Consider the following 23281-nt stretch of genomic DNA (forward strand, 5'->3'; position numbering starts at 1 on the left):
GAAGGACGGATGCAAAACAATGATGTAAGACATAATTAAACCCACAGGATGACCAGCAAACAAAAAACTGATTTTAAAATACACTCATTTATTAAATGTCAAAACACAGAAAAATAAACTGGATGCACAGAGCAGGTTAAATAAGAACACATTTAAGTAAATAATAAACTTAGATTTAAGCCCCACGATTAAAGCCCAGAACAAAAAAAAAACGAACTAAAAATCACTGCAAATGCAGGAGACAAAGGTGAAACAACAAGACTCACTGTAGATGTGACAATCAGCCTTTGTTTCACAAGGGGTGCTCTCATGTTTTGGTTTCACCATTCATGTTACTCATTTCCTGTCCCTGAGCCTATAATTTGTCACACCTGTGTTTAGTTTAGTATTTAAGCCCTGCTTTTGTTTTCAGTGGTGCTGGTGTTTCAAGCTGTAAGCACGGCCGCTACGTGTGAATTCAAAGAGAGGAGTTTTTGAAGACGTGGAGTTTTTGTTTTTTGATGTCCTGTCCTTGTCACCTGTGAAGGTCTGTAGTTGTCTTGTGCTCTCATGTTTCATGTTTAGGATTCAGTTGCCTTGTTGTACAGAGTGTGACCAACAGCCTTGGATGATTACTTACACAGATATTGAATTAAAGGTGCGTTTTCCTCTCAGGTAGGATATAACTTTTGAAAATGAAGAATGGAACGTGACTTTAAGAAAATATACAATACTTCTATATTTCACACAACAGATTAAAATAGTTTATAATCCCCACACAATAAACAAAACAAACAACTCCAAAACCAAACACAAACAAAGCAGCAGTGGCTTGTGAAATAAATCCAAACAAAACAATTACATTTTAGAACCACAAACTCAGTGCTACTAACAAACCAAGATCGGATAACAGGCAAGAACGGTAGCTGGAAAACAAAACAAGAAAAACGCTAGAAAGTGGAGGTGAGTTCTGGTTGTTAAATACCATGACTGATTGTCTATTGTTAACAGCTGATGAACATATGGCCAGAAGTAAAGCTCGCACTACACCTGGATGAACAGAACTGGAAGTACTACAAAATTGTCTCGGAACGGCAGAGAGAGGACCCAAATGCGCAGTGCAGACGCAGGTGACAGAGGGAGTGAGTAAAAGGGCTTTAATGCGGAAATTGTAGTCTCAAAACAGTCCGGGTCATACACTTGAAACGTGAAGGCATAGGCACAAAAGGAGCAGGCTAGGACACTTCCAACGGCTGTGGTGTGACCAGAAACAGAAGTGCTTACAAAATAAAACCGGAAACTGGAACCAATACCTGACAAGGTAAAACAGAAAAGTCGTTTCAAAATAAACTGAGAACGAAAAGCTGACAAAATAACAACAGGAAATGGTGACTATGAATATGACAACAGGTGAAAAACATGACAGACAAAAGGCGTAATCGATTTCTGTTTCACATTTTGTCTCCAGTATAATTTTTGCAGCCTTGAGGCGGATTTATTCTACACCATGACTTTGTACAACCTGCCTAATGTGTTTGTCGATGTTTTTGTGAAATTATTTCTTTTCTGATTGCGCTAAAACCGACAGAGAAAACTCATGAGGGGAGGCTGGACAGGTCTGTGCCTCATCCAGAAGGGGGCGCTGCTTCCATCCTTTAACGCAGGGAATCCTCACAAATGGGTTTCACTTTTCTAAAAAGACTTACTGAATGACACTAAGTAAAACAATGCAAGTGCTTAAGAAGTAATTTGAACCTTGATTGAAGTGTTATTCTGTAAAACTGATTAAAGCAGTATTTAAAGTTTTAAAAAAACAACATAAAACTTCACTGAGGGTCAAACTGAACATTTACACCTCTCTATAATTTAGAATGAGTATGAGCTGTGAAAAATACATGGAGGCTGTGGGTCAGGTCTCTTACTGCTATAAAAGAGTTAAAAAAGACTTTGAAGAAGCAATGAACCTCGCCGCATGACACTGGCCTGTAGAATTCAAGCTGTTTTAATTTAGTTCTCATTTGTCCAGCGTTATCGTCTTGTGTTTTCATGTTTAGAGTTCATGTTGCCCGTGTATCACGGAGCGTAATTATATAGAGTCATTAGTTTTGTTGTTACCTGCATCGCAGTGATTTTTAGTTCTTACATTTTACATTAGAGCTTTAGTCCTGCACTGCAGCAACTTTATGTTTGTATTTAATAAATTATTTCATGTTCACTTTATTCTTGTTTGGGTCGTGCAATTGGGGTTTCCCCTCTTCCATTTTCCCACTGTGACCTGGTCAGTGTATGCGGCCAGGGTGGAGTTTTAGTAACAGGGCAGCTGTGTGCAGTTGCATGTTGGCCGTAGCGCCATCATTCCTCGGCTCAGTAACGAGCGCCGTACCCAAGCTCTGTGAGAGCAATAGTTCCCCACTTGGTGCGGGCGTAAACAATGCTCCTCATTCCACAACATCTCCTCTCCTGTTCCCTGTCAAGCCCATCTGGTTCGGAGGGGGAGTTCCTACAGTAACAGTAGACTAATCGCTAACTTGTAGACTAAACGACACTGTACCACAGGCTACTAAACTAAACCTGGCCTGAAACTAAACATGGATGATACAATGGCACAATGTCTTCACCTTAGTCTGACAGGACACTTTCAGTATGTAATTTCACCGAGTAGTAGTAGTTGTTGCGATTTCAGGTCCAGACTTGGGTTTCAAATCTCATGTTACTGCATTGCTGTAAGTCTGACAGCTAATGGTAATTGTACTGTAAGCATGCTGTGTTCTGGTGAATGAGCTCTGTCACAATCAGATAGATGAATGTGATATGAAGTACCGTATTTTTCGCAGCATAAGACGCATTTTTTTTTCCCCAAAACTGAAGGGGAAAAGTTGGTGCGTCTTATACGGCGAATGCAGAGATCCGCGGAGCCCGGTCACCGCCATAGGAAAGGCCGCGGCTTCGGTCTAGCTCCGGAGCCGTCGGCAATCTTAGTACACCCGGCGGTGTACGCTGATGTCATCACGCCCTCTGCTCGTCGATCCTACCATAGCGCGGATCGTCAGCAGCAGGTGAGGAGTGGGGATGCTATGTTACTTGCTATTCTTGCTAATGATTGTTAGCAATGTGAATGATTGTTCTTAAACTGCTGTTAACTTTTATAAAGTTGATATAAAAAATTTTACTACAGTATTTGGTTCAGAATCTTTTTTTTCTAGATTTTCCTCCTTTAAAATTGGGTGCGTCTTATATGCCAGTGCGTCTTATATGGCGAAAAATACGGTAATTTTATCAATATGCAGTTCAACATGCTAAAGTTAAAAGCACTACTGTAGTAGTAGTAGTAGTAGTAGTAGTAGTACTGTATCTGAGATGACAACGTTGGATAGATGAGAGAACATAATAAACATAAAATTCTACATTTTATTTTTCCCATTTAGCAGCTTAACATGCAGCATGTAATGTATTGTGACAGGACAGTTTTGCTTTTTTCAGGAAAAGTATATACGATATACTCGTACATACACTATACCTAGGATTCACTACAATAGCAAAATGTAAAACAAGGAGCAAATACACTTCTGAAACAACTGGGCTGTGAATATGAACCATTGAGTTATATGAACCTAACAGAATCTCTAAAATGTGGATTTTAAATATTTTACATATGAAGGAATCAGCCCAAGGGTGCTGAAAATCTGTCCCCAGCTATATGCTGTTGACATCTTCAACTATCAACCCCAACTAGAAGTGCATAACTCCATCTTACATCTGCTCCATCGCACCTTAAACCACATGCACACATCACATTTAACACCATCTGGCCTGAGCTGCTGGAGAGAAACTGAAGGCCACGAAGGTACGATACTGTACTTCAGACTTCAGGTACCTGAAGCTATTGTCTGACTGTGGGTGTTTCCTCTTTAATGACTTCACTTAAACTGTTTCATCTTCATATTTTATATTAATTCAGACTAAATCAGTGTCACTGTAGCTCTTCCTGACACTGAAGGCTTTGTGGTTTTAAATATTTCCCAATCCAAGGCTTGTCTGTACTACATTGGGAGAATTCACGTGCTCTATGTGAATCACCAGGTCATTGAAAACTAAAACACATACTAGGAAATATTTTATCCGATTTCTTTTGTGGTTGTTGCTCACTGGAGAGAACACGCCCCAGCTGAAGGTTTAGTAGTTGAGTCTAATACAGCAGAGTGTTAGACAGACCAGAGCGACAAAATGCGTGTTAGGATTTTAGAAACAGATCAACAGGTAAAACTGGATGGTTGCTGGTACATACAGTAATTTTATTCGTACTCCAGTACATATAAAATTGTTGTAAATTCTTTCTGTTCATTTTTTATTATTACCGATTCAAATGGAAAATAAAAGTTAAAAGTAAAACAATCATAGATTCTGATGAGCATCAGTCACAGTTTCTTGTTTCACAGTTTCTGCAGCTTGATATAAATCAGTCCTCAGTTTGCTCTGACCTGTGTTTGTTGCTTCTTCAGTCTATCTAGTAGCAGAATACACAACGTTCGGCTCCACTTCTCTTCGTCTTTCTTTTTGACGGAAATTCACTGCTGCGTAGTTTCAGTTCATCAGATGTTGGATTCTGTAGAAAGGAGTAATTAGTCACTGATCTCACCAAGTGGAAGCATGAACCAATGACAGGACACGTGGTTAAATAAATGGAGTAAATTAAAAACTAGATCACCTCCTGCTGGTTATGTGTTTTCTGTTCTTCATTTAGAGCTAGAACGACAAAAAAATTATTGACATAACATTAGATAAGATGTAAAAAATAAACCAAATGCATGAGAGGAGCAGTTGTTGATACATGAAGTACCTTTTTGAAGTTTCCCAATTGAAACAACCAGACCAGTAGCGACCATGAGAAGGAAAACAGTCAGACCACCGAGGATCAAGCTCATCACATATGTTGTTTCATCAGTTTTATTACACTCTGCTAAATTAAATAAATACATTTAAATTGCATTTATCTGCAAAACAGACAAATCTACACAACAACTGAAAACTTAAAGACAGTTTTACGTTGAGACTCTCTGTCCAAGTCGTCCTGAGTTTCCTCACTGCCTGTTCACAAATTAGAAACATTAATGAATTACTGTCTGACCATGTATTTTAAAGAGTTCTTAATACAATGATCAATTATACTTTCAGACAAATAAGAAGAACAGAGAAAACTGAGTTTTCTATTCTTACCTTCAACATTTAATTGTATCACATCGTAAGTGCTTTTTCCTCCATTGTAAAATTCAAAAAAATAGATTCCAGAGTCGGATAATTGAACTTTTCTGATTGTGAGAAACACATTATTATTGCTGTTGACTCCCATTTGAAAGTTTCCTTTATTGAATCCAACACAGAACTGAGCTTCTGTAGTAGAACTGGACATAACACAGATGCAGCTGGCTGTGGTTTTATTGATCAGTCTGGACCAGGTCATCACAGTGTCTTTAGACAGTCTTGGGGACCACAGTGTGACACTTTGACCAGGCTGGACCGTCTTATTCTGAAACTGAGCCACTGAGACAGAGATCCAGCCTGAAACAAACAGCAGAGACAACGTGAGTTAGTTGTTACAGACGTTAAAGGAATGTTTTTAATTGAATGTGATCCAGATGTTGAGAGCGACGTGTTGTTGGTACTTACTGATGCTGCAGATAACGACAGTATTGATCCAGATGAAGGTCTTCATGGTGCGACTGGTCGTAGCTCTGCAGTGTCTGTAATATAACTGTGCTCCAGGAAGGAACTGTCTACTTTAGAGGTGGAGCCTTTTTAACTGGCCACATTCATGTTACCATTAAAACCAGTGAGGATCTTTAATGGCCAGGTTTGCACAGGACAACCAGTCTTTGTTCCCTCCTATTTACAGTTGTGTCCGTAGTTATTTACACAAATAAATAAACAAATAAACTGCAGCTCACTGTGTCACATTCAACAGTGGTATTTGCAAACATTTATGTTCATGTCCGTGAGAGTTATTGAGTCACTGTGTTAAGGTTAGTTCAGAAGCAGCCTGGGGGAAGAAGCTGACTCTGTGTCTGCTGGTCCACACAGTGATGGAGGTCAGAGGACAGACTGGATGAAGAAGATGGTCAGCAGCTCCTGGGGCAGGTTGTACCTGAGACAGCTCAGGAAGCACTCAAAGGTCTTAATGACCACAGACGTCAGGACGACAGGTCTGTAGTCATTCAGGCTGGTGATGGTGGACTTCTTATGGAGGGGCACAATAATGGACTGTATGAAGCAGTTGGGCACTGTAGACAAGATCTGAGTGAAGATCGGCACCAGCTTGTCAGCACAGACTCTCAGACAGGTTGGAGACACACCGTCAGGTCCTGGAGCCTTTCTGGTTTTCTGCCTTTGAAGGAGGTGACAGACGTCTCCTCCACAAACCTTCAGTGCCAGTAGGGGGTCTGATGGTGGGAGGGTGTGAGTGTTGGGGGTGTGGGTGAGTCTATTGTGTGGCCAGGAGCTGCTGCTGCTGTAGTTATGTTGCTGTGATATTGTAACATGTTGTAGCTGCAGCAGAGTCAATGTTTTAATGAGTCTAAAGAGTCGTTGAGATGCATCAGACGTTTCACAGGTTTTATAGATGTGTTTACAATAAGTGGAGATCAATTAGTCATGTGTTGGTTTGATAAGTGTGAAGATACAGAATCAGACACGTCACTAATACAAACACTTCTGCTTTCCACTGCAGTGTAAACTTCAACAATGTATCTGTCATTTGCTTTTATAAATACACCATCAGCCATTTTACAACTGTGTGTTTTTGTGATAACTGCCCCTTTGTGCCGCTGAAGGGGCTGTTTTGTTTCCTCCGCCTCCCTTCTGTTTTGTTTCATTTCCTGTGTGTTGCCAGGTCTGATTCTTAATTTGATGCACCTGTGTTTGAGAGTATTTAAGTCATGCCTTTTGTTCATTTCCTTGCTGGTGTGTTGTAAGTTGTGAGCATCACCGTTACATTCCACGTTAAAGAGAGTTTTGAAGAGGTAGCATCTTGTTTTTTTTCAATGTTCTGTCTAATGTGCTTGAGGTTTGTACTGTGTATTGTCTTCGGTGTCTAGAGATTTGGTTTAAGCTGTAATCACAGTGTTGCATTTTAGGATAGTTGCTTTGCCTGTTATTACAGAGCGTTTTGTGTGTTCATGTTTCATGTTTAGGATTAGTGTTGCCCGTGGGGAACAGAGCGTTACTGTAGGTTAGCTGTGTGTGTGTGTGTGTGTGTGTGTGTGTGTGTGTGTGTGTGTGTGTGTGTGTGTGTGTGTGTGTGTATTAGTTTAGAATAGAATAGAATAGAATAGAATGCCTTTATTAGTCCCACAGCGGGGAAATTCCATCAGCAGCCAGGTTACCCGGCGCTTGTCCGACAGTGGAAGCAATTGCAGTACAAACAATAAAAAACACGCACATACAGTGGCACAAAGTACAAGTGGAAACCTTGCTGGAATTTTTTCTTGGGTTTATCAGGACAGATAGATAAGGACGGAGAGCAGACAGTGAGACTGTAAGGTAGGGAGGGGGGGTGTATCTGCATCAGTGTAGTGAAGTGTTGTTTATAGAAGTACAGTATGACCGAGGCCGACCAACATGTTAACATGCCAGTCCAACAGTTGTCCTTGAAGGGAGTCACAACAGGGGAAGAGGATAGATAGAGGCACAGCTGGTGAGCTAGATTAGACCCGGGAAGGGAGGGGTGAGGGAGAAGGGACAGAGTAATACACAGCCAATTCTATTACATTTAACAATCCTTGACTAATTTGTCTAGATCAATACTCCAATCGGTCAGAACTCAGGGCTTCATCGCCTCTTGTGGGACCATGGGTCACCCGTGACATCTCCTAAAGCCTGTCAGACAAGGCTGTCACCATAGTAACCAAGTGTTCAGTCTGTCTGCAGATGTCATCCCTCAGTCTCTTGTCTCCTCCGAACGGGCTGAGATCTTATTAGTCAGTCCTTCAATCCAGGAATCTGAACGAGCTGAGATGTTACTGATCAGTCCCTCAATCCGGGTTGTCCTCTGGTGTAATTCCGTCAGCCGAGTAACCATGGCCCCCGTCGGCGTTTGTAGCTCCACGGCCGGTGGACATGCCAATGAGCCGGCCGCAGATTTTCCAATCTTTCCAATCTTCCGATAAAGCAGGGCACCACCAAAGCCAATCATGAGTAGCCCTGTTATCAAAGTCCAAAATATGAATAGATCCTCTGCATCCTCGATGGACAGAGGCTCCAGACACATGGGGCACCAGGAATCCCACGCGTCCCGCACGTAGCCGGAGGCAAAAGTCCCCAAGGGGCAGAGTGGTTCTCCCGGAGATTCTTTCCTTTGTGAAAACATTTTGTCCAATGCGCTGAGTGACCAGTTGATTAGCTCCATGTTCAAAAATGTTATTCCAGAATAGCAGTCATACACAGGATGTCTCAGCATGAGGTACAATGAGGAACAGGTGAGATCGGGTCCAGGAGGCAGGCAGTGGTTCGGTACACGGATAGGCTCGGCAAAGGTACAGATAAGGGCTAGACAAACTCACTGGTCAGACGGTCAGGCAAACGCCACAATCCAGAAGAAGGTACAGAGGAGGTTCAGGCAGGAATCGGCGGTCAAGAACATGCAAGATCAGTAAAACGAGAAAACAAGACTAGAACACTGGATAGTGGTGCTAGGACTCGACAATCTGGCGTCTGACTGTTGGCTGAGGTGGTGCTTAAATACTGGGTGTGATTACTGATTATTGACAGGTGTGCATGGGGAACCGGGATGACAGAAAACAGCTGAGGCGAAACAGGAAGTCCTTTCAACATAAAACCGGAACTGACATAAATCGTGACAAGACATTTTTATCAAGTTCACAGGCCTCATTGTTTTTCTACATCGTATTGTCTCTTTATGTCAAACTAGTGATGTGTGTCTCACTGAGCCCTGCTCTGCTGCAGACCTTCATCAGTGTGTCACCAAAGTCAGGTCATAATAGGAGGATGGAGTGAGACATGAGAGGATCATGACCTGAACCACGTCTGTATGTTCACTCACTCATTTCTCCCTAGTTTCAGTAAGTTCCCATCAGAACACAGCAGTAGATCAGTCTGATAAGAGCAGCAGTTGCTCTGTGAGTCTATCTGCTGGCAGCGTAAGTAACATGAGTCTCCACTTGTCTCTGTGATGCAGGTCTCCTGCTTCTTACTGCTGGTGAAAACACACTCAGTGCTGCAGCCTTCAGGTCGTCACAGTCCACATTCTGTAAATCAGAGTAGAAACAGCTACATGTGAAAAAAAGGAAACAAAAATGATCTGTCACAGTTCAGCACATCAATATATGAAAGTTGATCTTTACACATAATTGATTGAGATTTACCTTACGTTGTTGTGGATTGTGTTTTTCACCAGAAGCTGAATCAAAAAGACATATTTACAACTGAAACATAATTGAGAGAATGTATAAAGTATCATTTTTATTGTAATAAAGTACCTGCTTGACGTTTTCCGAGGGAAACAACCAGAACAGTAACGACCACGAGAAGGAAAACAGTCAGACCACCGAGGATCAAGCTCATCACATATGTTGTTTCATCAGTTTTATTACACTCTGCTAAATTAAATAAATACATGTAAATTGCATTCATCTGCAAACAGACAAATCTACACAAACACTGAAAACTTAAAGACAGTTTTACGTTGAGACTCTCTGTCCAAGTCGTCCTGAGTTTCCTCACTGCCTGTTCACAAATTAGAAACATTAATGAATTACTGTCTGACCATGTATTTTAAAGAGTTCCTAATATAATGATCAGTTATACTTTCAGACAAATAAGAAGAACAGAGAAAACTGAGTTTTCTATTCTTACCTTCAACATTTAATTGTATCACATCGTAAGTGCTTTTTCCTCCATTGTAAAATTCAAAAAAATAGATTCCAGTGTCGGATAATTGAACTTTTTTGATTGTGAGAAACACATTATTATTGCTGTTGACTCCCATTTGAAAGTTTCCTTTATTGAATCCATCACAGAACTGAGCTACTCCAGTAGATTTGGACATAAAACAGATGCAGCTGGCTGTGGTTTTATTGATCAGTCTGGACCAGATCATCACAGTGTCTTTAGACAGTCTTGGTGACCAGTGTGACACTTTGACCAGGCTGGACCGTCTTATTCTGAAACTGAGCCACTGAGACAGAGATCCAGCCTGAAACAAACAGCAGAGACAACGTGAGTTAGTTGTTACAGACATTAAAGGATTGTTTTTAATTGAATGTGATCCAGATGTTGAGAGCGACGTGTTGTTGGTACTTACTGATGCTGCAGATAACGACAGTATTCATCCAGGTGAAGGTCTTCATGGTGCGACTGGTCGTAGCTCTGCAGTGTCTGTAATATAACTGTGCTCCAGGAAGGAACTGTCTACTTTAGAGGTGGAGCCTTTTTAACTGGCCACATTCATGTTACCATTAAAACCAGTGAGGATCAGTCCACGTTTAGAAAATGTACAACGTCAACATGAAGTTGTGAACGTCCACGTGATAAAACCTGAGGTTGTTGATGTTCCTGCAATTCTGACCTTGTTTATTGTCAACTGGTTACCACTGCCCCAGTACAGAAAGATTGCAACCAACTGGTCTGTTTTCATAATGAATATGAGGCGTCGCTGCATGTAGTCATCTCTTTAAATCCACTGCTGAGATGGTACATTATGAATCTCCAGGTTAAACATGTACATGTGGATCCCTTTAAGCCCCAATCCCCATTTTCTGTCATTGTGTGGGGGGAGGGGTTATAGTTACTATACAGACTATGTTTCTGCAACAATAAAGACTATTTGAATGCATTTGGTGTCATAATGTAGGGGACACTTGTGAGATGTAATATGAGGTGAAAAACTTTTTGCCTGGATAAAATGCAGCTACAATATTAGATTAAATTAGATTATTATTATTAAGCACATGATGGGACAAATATCTTTGTTTGCACCAGCCACATACCCTTGTACACAAACAACAGACAGAAACAAGATAGAAACAAAAACAGTATTATTGTGTGGTGTATTGCACATGTACAGTATGTTTATGGAGGTATTGCACATCATAATTACTGTGCAGATTATGGGAGATTTTTCACATTGGTGGTGATATTGTTATTAGAATAACACAGCAATTAAAAGTGAGCAGTGTAGGTGTTGTCTTACTGTGTTACATTGAACAGTCTGATGGTTGTGGGGAGGCGTGACCTGCGGTAGCTCCTTCCTGCACTGTGGGTGTAACAGTCTGGAGCTGAAGGAGCTGCTCAGAGCCTCTACAGTGGTGCAGGGGGTGGAGGGGTTCTCCATGATGGATGTTAGTTTACCAGCATCCCTCTTTCCACCACCTCCTCCATGGACTCCAGTGTGCAGTCCAGGACAGAGCCGGCTTTCTGAACCAGCTTGTTGAGTCTCTTCCTGTCTCTGCCTGTACTGCCCCCACCCAGCACACCATCCATACAACTCCATACAGGACTACTGAGGCCACCACAGCATCATAAAAAGCACTTAGCAGCTGTCTGCACAGACCAAACGACCTCAGTCTCCTCAGCAGGTGGAGGCGATTCTGGCCCTTTTTATACAGAGCGTACGTGTTGTTTGACCAGTCCAGCTGTTCACCGGTGTGTGTGGAGGGGACCTTCTAAAGTCAACCACTAACTGTTTTACCAGTGTTTAGGATCAGATTATTCTCACACCAGTCAGACATAACCCCCCTGTACTCCTGCTCATTCCCGTCTGATACACAGCCAACAATGGCGGTGTCATCTGAGAACATCTAGAGGAGACAGTGGTGGGAGTTGTACTTGAAGTCTGATGTGTATAGTGTAAACAGGAAAGGGGAGAGCAGCGTCCTGAGGTGCCCCACTTCCTGCTAATAAAACACTTTAGACTGGCTCTAGGGAAGGCCAGCGATGTGTAGATCGATTTTACACTGCAAAATGTTGGACAAAAGTAAAAGTAAACAAGAAGCATTCAGATAAGTACTGATGTTCCCTGGTATAAATCTTGCTGCCTGTATTGTCCACCATGTCATAGCACACATTGTTAAATTTCTTAGAATCTTAGCTTTCATTTGAACCGTAGCTTATCCATGTTAATATAATCATGGAAGTATCAATATTTTTGTTTATTACAGGGGCTGTGTTTGATGCATATGAAAGACGTAGATGTATGTGTATATTCCTTCATATTTAGTCTATTTTTTTCATGAAGTAAAGCTTACCACATAAATTACAAACCCCAGGGTCCCCAAATTTGGGGTTCAGCTGGTTTCTTGTAGGATAAAAAATAGGATAACTACTTTTTTGATCCCATTGGTGAAATTGTCCTCTTCATCAGACCCATCCCCCATGGGGGAGCAATGGACTCACACACAGGCAGAGGTCCAAATGTCCTTACATTTAACATTTACATTTAACATTTAACATTTAACATTTACATTTAACATTTACATTTAACATTTACATTTAACATTTAGCATTTAACATTTACATTTAACATTTACATTTAACATTTACATTTAACATTTAACATTTACATTTAACATTTACATTTAACATTTACATATAACATTTACATTTAACATTTAGCATTTAACATTTACATTTAACATTTACATTTAACATTTACATTTAGACTTTTGCACATTTAACTAAATGTGAGAAAACATGTTGTGTCATTTAGTTAAATGTGAGAAAACTAGTTATAGGTGCTCCTTTTACATTTGGCACCCCATACTGCAGCTCCCCAACACATCTCTCACAGGACTTGAACATCCCCACAAATAATCCAGAGGTAGATTTAGGTGAGGAAACAGCTAAACAAGCTTCACGCCACAAAGGCCACAGGGCTTCAGGTACCTGAAGCTACTGTCTAACTGTGGGTTTTTTTCTCTTTCATGAGTTCTTCTTAGAATTTTAAATTAATTCAGACTAAAACAGTGTCATTGTAGCTCTTCCTGACTCTGAAGGCTTTGTGGTTTTAAATATTTCCTAATCAAACTGTCACTGCCTGTGACAACTCTTATTTTGCTGTTTCCTGTTTTATTATGTTGTATTTTCAGGTTTTGTTCCGTCACTTTAGTTTCTTCTTTATGTTTCTAGTCATGTGTCTTCTCAGCTTTTTCTATTTAAGTAATTTACTGTGTATTTAATCACCAGTCCTTACCTCAGTTCTCTTCCAGATTGTAGCGTGTACTCACCTCTATCCAGTTTTCATCCTCAGTTCCAGTCTGTGTAAGATCCTGTTACATTGCAGTGCCTATCTGTCTTTGCCAGTTCCCTGTCGGTACCTTTGCCTGTGTTCTGGGATCTTCCAATGTTGACCATTGTCTGACTGATTTGTTTTGTGGTTGTTGCTCATTGGTGTTTGTATTTTAAAAACAGATAAACAGGTAAAACTGGATGGTTGCTGTTACATACAGTAGTTTTATTTGTACTCTAGTACATCTAGAAATGTTGTAAATTCTTTGTTTATTTTTTATTATTACCGCTTCAAATAGAAAATAAAAGTTAAAACTAGTTTTTTTTGACAAAACAATAATAGATTTTCTTGAGTAACAGTGAGCAGGGAACCAGCGGAGGCATTATAACAGACGGTTCGGCCCGAAGGCCGTTGGTTCCGGGACCTCAGTAGGTGGGTTCTCCTCCGCTTCGCCGGTCGTGTGCTGCCGAGCCAACCGGGTAAGATCGGCCATCATGGTCTCCTGTCGGGCGGCGCAGCGACTCAGCTCATGCACACCGCTTCAGTCTTCTCCTCGTGGGCATGAAAACACTGCTCCTGTGCCTGGAAGGCGGTGCGGAGGGACTCAAGGCCGGCTGGGTCCATTTCTGGCCAGGCTGCTTAATATGGCGGACCCACATGCACGGTACTGGAGACAGACAGGTACTTTTGGAGGATTTAATCACAAGCTCGTGGGTCCAGGTACAGGCAGCAGTCAATACACAGATTATCACTGGGCGGAGGTACAGACAGAATCGAGTTCAGGCGAAGCTTACTGGTAAACACTGGAAGACACTGGATTTCACTTCTGCTGCAGAGCCACATATGATTAATAGACAACATAATATAGTAGTGAGTACAAAGGCTGACTCATTCTGGTATGGTACAATTACGGCCTGGTAGCTCAATTGGTAGCGCGTTAACCTCGGAAGGCAAAAGGTCTGCAGTTCGATCCCCCACCTTGGCATCAGGTGTGTCCCTGAGCAAGACACTTTGCACTAACTCCCTGAGCGCCGCTCATGTGGCAGCTCACTGCTCCCCCAAGGGGGATGGGTCAAATGTAGAGAATGAATTTCCCCACTGTGGGACTATTAAGGGTTAATTTCTTTCTTCTTCTTCTTACTTCAAAATGAGTATTTTATACCTTAAGAACCTGTACAACATTAGAAATGCTGAAATCAAGTGTCACATAGAGATTCACTAGGAAGTTACTCACCCTGAAAGTCCACTTTGGTTGAGAATGTGTCCACAGGAGGCAGCACCACAGAAGTACAGTAGGTCCCAGCGTGAGAAGCAATCAGGCTTTTTAAAGGCAGGATGTAGACACAGGTTTGTGTGTCTGGTTTTCTTTTACAGTGGGCATTTTTTCCCATTTCCCAGACAAGAAAAGGCTGCTCTTCTGGGTGAAACTTCTGACTACTGTCAATGTTTTCTCTGTGGCTTATTGGCCAGATGTGGCTGAAGTGTCTCTAAAGGACATAGGTGATCTTTTTGATCACATGGCCACAACAGGTGTATTGCTACTGTATCTGAGGTGTCAACATTGTATTGATGAGACAACATGTAATATAATACTCCCGTATTTTATTTGTTCCATCTAGCAGCTTAGCATGCAGCATTTGATGTATTGTGATGGACAGTTTTGCTTTTTCTATAAGATATACTCATACATACTACACAATACAAACACGACCAGGAATAAATCATGCTACAACAGGATTCACTACAGTAGCAAAATGTAAAACAGGCAGCAAATGCACTTATGAACCACTAAGTCATCTACCAGAATCTCTTTTATTTTCCTCTTTATTTTCTCAACAAATATCAGGTTGAGCCTCTGAACCCTCTGCAGCTCCCCAACACATCCCTCACAGGACTTGACCACCACACAAATAATCCAGAGGTAGATTTAGGTGAGGAAACAGCTGAACAAGCTTCACGCCACAAAGGCCACAGGGCGTGAAGGAATCAGCCTATGGGTGCTGAAAATCTGTCCCCAGCTGAGTGCAGTTCTCATCTTTTACTATCAACCACAACTAGAAGTGCATAACGCCATCATTCATCTGCTCCATCGCACCTTAAACCACATGCACACATCACATTTATCACCATCTGGCCTGAGCTGCTGGAGAGAAACTGAAGGCAACGAAGGTACGATACTGTACCTCAGACTTCAGGTACCTGAAGCTATTGTCTGACTGTGGGTGTTTCCTCTTTCATGAGTTCACTTAAACTGTTTCATCTTCATATTTTATATTAATTCAGACTAAAACAGTGTCACTGTAGCTCTTTTTGACATCTAATGCAGGCAGTGCAGTTTTCTAACCACAGCAGAGCGTTAGACAGACCAGTGGATAAAATACATGTTAGTACATTATTTACACATATACAAGCAGATAAACAGGTAAAACTGGATGGTTGCTGCTACATTCAGTAGTTTTATTTACACTCTAGTACACGTTGAAATGTTGTAAATACTTTCTGTTTATTTTTTATCATTACAGCTTCAAATGGAAAATAGATACAAAACGATCAGATTCTCATGAGCATCAGTCACAGTTTATTTGCAGCTTGTTATAAATCAGTCCTCAGTTTGCTCTGACCTGTGTTTGTTGCTTCTTCAGTCTATCTAGTAGCAGAATACACAACGTTCGGCTCCACTTCTCTTCGTCTTTCTTTTTGACGGAAATTCACTGCTGCGTAGTTCAGTTCATCAGAGGCTGGATTCTGTAGAAAGGAGTAATTAGTCACTGATCTCACAAAGTGGAAGCATGAACCAATGACAGGACACGTGGTTAAATAAATGGAGTAAATTAAAGACTAGATCACCTCCAGCTGGTTATGTGTTTTCTGTTCTTCATTCAAAGCTAAACAACAAAAAATTATTGACACATTAGATACAATGTAAAAAACTAAACCAAATGCATGAGAGGAGCAGCTGTTGTCATGAAGTACCTGTTTGAAGTTTACTGATTGAAACAACCAGACCAGTAACGACCATGAGAAGGAAAACAGTCAGACCACCGAGGATCAAGTTCATCACATATGTTGTTTCATCAGTTTTATTACACTCTGCTGAATTAAATAAACACATTTACTGTAAACTGCATTTATCTGCAAACAACAGACAAATCTACACAACAACTGAAAACTTAAAGACAGTCTTACTTTGAGATATTGTGTCCAAGTCGTCCTGCATTTCTTCACTGCCTGTTTACAAAAAAGAAACATTAATGAATAATTGTCTTGTTTGATAATACATTTTGAATGTTTTTAGTACAATCATGAACTATTCTAAAGGAGAAGAACAGAGGAGTTAGTGTCATTTTCTTACCGTTTACATTTAAATGTATCATATAGTAAACGTTTTGTCCTCTGTTGAAAAATTCACAGAAATATATTCCAGAGTCGAATGAATGAACATTTTTGATATTGAGAAACACAGTGTTGTTCACTCCCATTTGAAAGTTTCCATTATCGAACCCTCCACAGAACTGAGGTTTTTCAGTAGATCTGGACATAAAACAGATGCAGCTGGCTGTGGTTTTATTGATCAGTCTGGACCAGGTCATCACAGTGTTAGCATTCAGTATGGGGGACCTCAGTGTGACACTGTGACCAGGCTGGACCGTCATATTCTGAGACTGAGCCACTGAGACAGAGATCCAGCCTGAAACAAACAGCAGAGACAATGTGAGTTAGTTGTTACAGATGTTAAAAGATTGTTTTTAATTGAATGTGATCCAGATGTTGAGAGCGACGTGTTGTTGGTACTTACTGATGCTGCAGATAACGACAGTATTGATCCAGATGAAGGTCTTTATGGTGCGACTGGTTGTAGCTCTGCAGTGTCTGTAATATAACTGTGCTCCAGGAAGGAACTGTCTACTTTAGAGGTGGAGCCTTTTTAACTGGCCACATTCATGTTACCATTAAAACCAGTGAGGATCAGTCCAAGTTTAGAAAATGTACAATGTCAACTTGAAGTTGTGAACATCCACCATCATAAAACTTGATGTTCCTACATGTCTGACCTTGTTTATTTTTGACTGGTTTCCACTGCCCCAGTACAGAAAGCTGTGATAAAACCTGAGGTTGTTGATGATATTCAGTGAACTAAGGCCTCAGAAGCTCTAAATCTTTATGGAATCATATCACATTGCGTATTCATCATTTCAGCAAATGCATAATTTGTGAAATAACACAGAGCAGAACAAAATTACAAATTACTTTGTAAATTAATAGACATGACTTCCTGCTTATAAAATGCTTTAGACTGGCTCTAGGGAAGGCCAGTGATGTATAGATCGATTGGTTTATGACCCAGGAAGTAGTGTAAAGGGAAAATATGGTTGGTTCAACAGTAGCGGTGGAGCCATAAATGCGTCGCCCATGCTGCACTTAGCTGTGATAGGTGGCGCTGTAGAATATCGGTATTTTACGTTTACCGGGGTTGTGTTTGATGCATGTGAAAGACATTTATAGTACATTATAGCAGACTGTTTAAGGTCTCTATGTGCGAATGTACTTGTGCTCTGTGTATGTGTGTAGTACGCTTTTTGTCCTTCGGGGTTTGCCATACTCTGGCAAGGGACATGCGCACTGCGTACAGGTGAGCGTGGGCTATCGCTCTCTCTCTCTCTGTCGGTATGCCCGCTGGAATAAAGTGAAGAAGTTGGAAACTGCAACGCGTCGTCTTGTCATTTATGAATGTATAGTTTAGCCCACGTATGATACAGTACTCGGCTACAAATTTGTTCATGAAGTAAATCTCCCCACATAAACTACAAATACCAGGGTCCTCAAATTTGTGGTTCACCTGGTTTCTTGTTTCCTGGTAATTGTGTCTTCTACATCTGACCCATTCCAAATGGGGGAGCAATGGACTGACACACAGACAGAGGTCTGGGGAGCTAGTGTGAAGTGTCTTGTTCAAGGAATGGTGGGATGGAACGGGTGACCTTTTGCTTCCCAGGTCGATGCGCTACTATTGAACTACCAGGAGTAAAATAGCAACAAGGTATAAACCAGTAAGGGCAGCTGTGGATCCACCCATCCTGCCTGTGTTCTGTTGTTGCTTGTTGTTGTTGCTGTGCTTTTGTCTCTCTCTCTCCCCTCACCCAAACCGGTTGAGGCAGATGGCCGCCCACATCCAGCCTGGTTCTGCTGGAGGTTTCTTCCTCGTTAGAGAGGGAGTTTTTCCTCTCCACTGTTGCTGTCAAATTAAATGCTTGCTGTATGTGGGATTCGTTGGGTTTAGTTGTGTAAGAGCTTAAACCTTACTTTGTAAAGTGCTGTGATATAACTTTGTTGTGATTTGGCGCTATATAAATAAAAATTGAATTGAATTGAATAAAGCAGCAGGTTAGATGAAGCGCCCCTTCTTTTGCTCCAGTTTTGTTTCTGGAGCCTAAAACATTCTAGATTGAACCTCTCATTCAAAGATCATCTTCTGAGTCACTGATCTGCATTTTATTGTGATTTGAAGCTCACTCAGCCTCCACATATGTGTTCTGATAGAACAAGAACAGAATGTTCTTGGTGAATGTTAAGAGTTTGGTTCATTACAATAATGTGATGAACTGCTCAGTGTTGAGTTTTAATGACTAAACCTTTCCAGACAGATTCAGCAGTGATGTGGTTGTTAGTAGTGGAGCAGTAACGTCTTGTTGCTGCTAGTTTGGGAGGTGAACTGTTGTCTCAGCTCAATGATCAGATCAGTGTAGAGACTCATGTTGTGTCCTGACTTGTGTTCATGTTGATTTTATGTGTTCAGTTGTGAAGCTGGAAACTTGTCTCAGATCTGCTGGTGTGTGTTCTGGCTGCTTGTTAAACTAACGTGTCATTTCTGTTTCCTGTCATTCAACCCAACTGATCATAACACTAGTTACTGACACTAACTTGTTGAGTCGTTTCTACTCTGATGTGATTCTGTTCTCAGTGAGTGACAACTCTGAGTTTTTAGTATCATCGTATCAGCTGCATTGAACAGGGAATGTTTCATAGTGGAGATGAATGGAGCTGCTGCTGTATTTATGTTGCTGTTGCTGTGATGTGTTAAACATGTTGTAGCTGCAGCAGAGTCAACATTTTCATGAGTCTAAAGAGTCATTGAGCTGCATCAGACGTTTCACAGGTTTTATAGATGTGTTTACAATAAGTGGAGATAAATTAGTCACGTGTCGGTTTGAGAAGTGTGAAGATACAGAATCAGACACGCCACTAATACAAACACTTCTGCTTTCCACTGCAGTGTAAACGTCAACAATGTATCTGTCATTTGCTTTTATAAATACACCATCAGCCATTTTATAACTCATAGCTCATTAACATCAGGTCACACGGTAAATATACTAATGTGCAAATGGAGAATGTGAGTTTCACAACAAAGTCAGACACAGTTTTCTGTTTCATCTCATACATTTGTATTAAGTTCACAGGCCTCATTGTTTTTCTACATCGTATTGTCTGTTTATGTCAAACTAGTGATGTGTGTCTCATTCAGCCCTGCTCTGCTGCAGACCTTCATGAGTGTGTCACCAAAGTCAGGTCATAATAGGAGGATGGAGTGAGAGAACACCATCAGAACACCATCAGAACACAGCAGTAGATCAGTCTGATAAGAGCAGCAGTTGCTCTGTGAGTCTATCTGCTGGCAGCGTAAGTAACATGAGTCTCCACTTGTCTCTGTGATGCAGGTCTCCTGCTTCTTACTGCTGGTGAAAACACACTCAGTGCAGCAGCCTTTAGGTCATCACAGTCCACGTTCTGTAAATCAGAGTAAATGTGTAAATGTGACCAAAAGAAAAACAAAAAATATCCGTCACAATTTACCACATCAATATATGAAAGTTGATCTTTACACAGAATTGATTGAGATTTACCTCATGTTGTTGTGGATCTTGTTTTTCACCAGAAGCTGAATCAAAGAGACACATTTATACTAAATCTGAAACCTAATTGTATGTATAAAGTATCATTTTATTGTAATAAAGTACCTGCTCGACGCTTTCTGATTAAAACAACCAGAACAGTGACGACCATGAGAAGGAAAACAGTCAGACCACCGAGGATCAAGCTCATCGCATATGTTGTTCCATGTGCTGAATTAAATAAACACATTTAAACTGCATTTATCTGCAAACAACAGACAAATCAACACAACAACTGAAAACTTAAAGACAGTCTTACTTTGAGATATTGTGTCCAAGTCGTCCTGCGTTTCTTCACTGCCTGTTTACAAGAAAGAAACATTAATGAATAATTGTCTTGTTTGATAATACATTTTACATGTTTTTAGTACAATAATGAGCTATTCTAAAGGAGAAGAACAGAAGAGTTATTGTCATTTTCTTACCGTCTACATTTAAATGTATCACATAGTAAACGTTTTGTCCTCTGTTGAAAAATTCACAGAAATAGATTCCAGAGTCGAATAAATTAACATTTTTGATGTTGAGAAACACTTCAGTGTTGTTCACTCCCATTTGAAAGTTTCCATTATCGAACCCTCCACAGAACTGAGGTTTTTCAGTAGATCTGGACATAAAACAGATGCAGCTGGCTGTGGTTTTATCGATCAGTCTGGACCAGGTCATCACAGTATCACCAGAGGGTTTCGAGGACCACAGTGTGACACTGTGACCAGGCTGGACCTTCACAATCTAAGACTGAGCCACTGAGACAGAGATCCAGCCTGAAACAAACAGCCGAGACAATGTGAGTTAGTTGTTACAGATGTTAAAAGTCTGTTTTTAGATGAATGTGTGATCCAGATGTTGAGAGTGTTGTTGGTACTTACTGATGCTGCAGATAATGACAGTATTGATCCAGATGAAGGTCTTCATGGTGCGACTGGTCGTAGCTCTGCAGTGTCTGTAATATAACTGTGCTCCAGGAAGGAACTGTCTACTTTAGAGGTGGAGTCTTTTTAACTGGCCACATTCATGTTACCATTAAAACCAGTGAGGATCAGTCCAAGTTTAGAAAATGTATAATGTCAACTTGAAGTTGTGAACGTCCACCGTGATAAAACTTGAGTTTGTTGATGTTCCTGCAATTCTGACCTTGTTTATTGTCAACTGGTTCCCACTGTCCTAGTACAGAAAAATTGCAAGAAGGTTCTGGGTTTGATTCCCGGAGGCGGTGCCTTTCTGTGTGGAGTTTGCACGTTCTCCCCGTGTTTGCGTGGCTTCTCTCCGGGTTCTCCGGCTTCCTCCCACAGTCCAAAGACGTGCATTAGGTTGATTGGCTTCTCTCCATTGCCCGTAGGTGTGAGTGAATGGTTGTCTGTCTATGTGTTGCCCTGCGATGGACTGGCGACCCGTCCAGGGTGTACCCTGCCTCTCGCCCGTAGCCAGCTGGGATAGGCTCCAGCACCCCCGTGACCCCGCACTAGGGAGTAAGCGGTTAAGAAATTGGATGGATGGTCTGTTTCCACAATAAATATGAGGCGGCGTCGCTGCATGTAGTCATCTCTTAAACCCACTGCACAAGTACCACAAGTACATGTGGATCCCTTTGAACCCCAAGCCCTATTTTCTGGCATTGTAGGGGGATGTGGGGGGAGTTATATGCACCATACAGAATATATCTCTGCAACAATAAAGGCTATTTAAATGCATTTAGTGTCATAATGTAGGAGACACTTCTGAGATGTGATATGAGGTGTAAAACTTTTTGTTTGCCTGGATAAAATGCACCTACAAGATTAGATTAGATTAGATTAGATTAGATTAGATTAGATTAGATTAGATTAGATTAGATTAGATTAGATTAGATTAGATTAGATTATTATTATTTTTCCCATGATTGGGCATAACCTTGAACAAAAACAACAGACAGATCATCTTTACACCATTTATGTATGGTGTATTGCACATGTATGTTTATGAGGTATTGCACATCATAATTAATTGCACAGTGTAGATTATGGGAAATTATTTACGTTGGTGGTGATATTGTTATTGTAATAACACAGCGATTAAAAGTGTTCCTCCACTTTGTTGATATTGCTGTGAACAGCTACTGTACATTTTACAGCTACTGTCTGTAGCTATCTGTATTTGAACAATCCCAACTGGATCCCAACCAGGCAAAGCCTGTAACAATTCAGACCTCCCCTCGCAGCTTCTGATCGGCGCTGGACTGGGAAGCACCCATGCAGCTGGGTCGGGCAACGCTGTTGACTGAGGAGCTTCAACGTCCTTTTGAAGCTGGTTTGTGTTTGTATTGTGGGCAGAAGGGTCATCGGGTGGCCTCCTGTCTATTAAATGTCAGTGCTCATCAGCGGTTGGGGACACGCTGGTGGGCTGTACGGCGCTTGTCCCCTCCTCCAGCCACACTTTGTTAATGGCCACTCTCTCAGCTTTGGGGGTTCGATCTCACCAGAGGACCGGTCTGTAATGGAGTGTCTCGCGTGAAGCTGTTTGAGCTCTATCCCTCGATCAGGCTTTTAACACTTGCTTTATTCACACCGTTTACTTTCACTCTTTGGACTTTAATGTGTTTTCTTGATTTGACACTCCTCTGATTTGGGCCTTTTGTGGTTGTGGACTGCAGTGCCTATTGTCTAGGGAACTGTTTGTACTCTGCCCAGAACGCAATGTGCAAGAAGAGGCAGAATTCTGAGGAAGACATAGATTTGCCTGCAGTGCCTGCAGTTTACCTGGATCTGTGTTCAGTAAACGCAGAGCCACGGTTTTACCGCCTCACAGACCCAATGACTGCTTGATTGAGTTGCTTCCTGGTGCCGCTCCCCGGCACATTACAGTTAAAAACAAGTAGCCTTTCATAAAGCTCAATTTGAGGAATGCATATCATTTCATAAGAATGAGAGCTGGAGATACAGTGGAAAATCACTTTAAACATTTAGTGATGCTGTTTGGCCTCACCAAAGCACCAGCTGTGTTTCAGGCGTAGGTAAACTATATTTTGAAAGATATGGTTAATTAGTTTGTGTTTGCATACATAGATTATATTCTGATTTATTCCAAGAATGTGACCGAACACACTATGCTGTTGTTTGTTGGACAATCAGCTTTTTGTTAA

The 23281-nt window shown here is 41.2% G+C and overlaps 1 protein-coding gene and 1 long non-coding RNA gene across 5 annotated transcripts in view; both read right to left on the reverse strand.

Moving 5' to 3' along the window:
• Positions 1–23281, reverse strand: part of LOC114850187 (uncharacterized) — a 49998-nt gene that overhangs the window by 15276 nt on the left and 11441 nt on the right. For 2 of the 4 annotated variants that reach the window (XM_029142241.3, XM_029142218.3), the window contains one exon: positions 8856–9236. The exons of 1 other annotated variant lie outside the window; for it this stretch is intronic. In XM_029142241.3, coding sequence (XP_028998074.1) covers positions 9114–9236 — 123 coding nt within the window. In that variant the 3' untranslated portion in view covers positions 8856–9113. Of the gene's footprint in view, positions 1–8852; positions 9237–23281 lie in introns of those variants that run through there. One more of the 4 variants, XM_029142236.3, reaches the window with a different exon arrangement.
• Positions 19313–20460, reverse strand: LOC114850282 (uncharacterized). The gene is made up of 4 exons (XR_003784809.3): positions 20423–20460; positions 20230–20334; positions 20116–20150; positions 19313–19999 (listed from the first exon to the last, which is right to left on the reverse strand). It is a non-coding gene; the product is annotated as an uncharacterized LOC114850282 (long non-coding RNA).

The sequence above is a fragment of the Betta splendens genome, chromosome 2, assembly GCF_900634795.4.
Source record: "Betta splendens chromosome 2, fBetSpl5.4, whole genome shotgun sequence".
Lineage (NCBI taxonomy): Eukaryota > Metazoa > Chordata > Actinopteri > Anabantiformes > Osphronemidae > Betta > Betta splendens.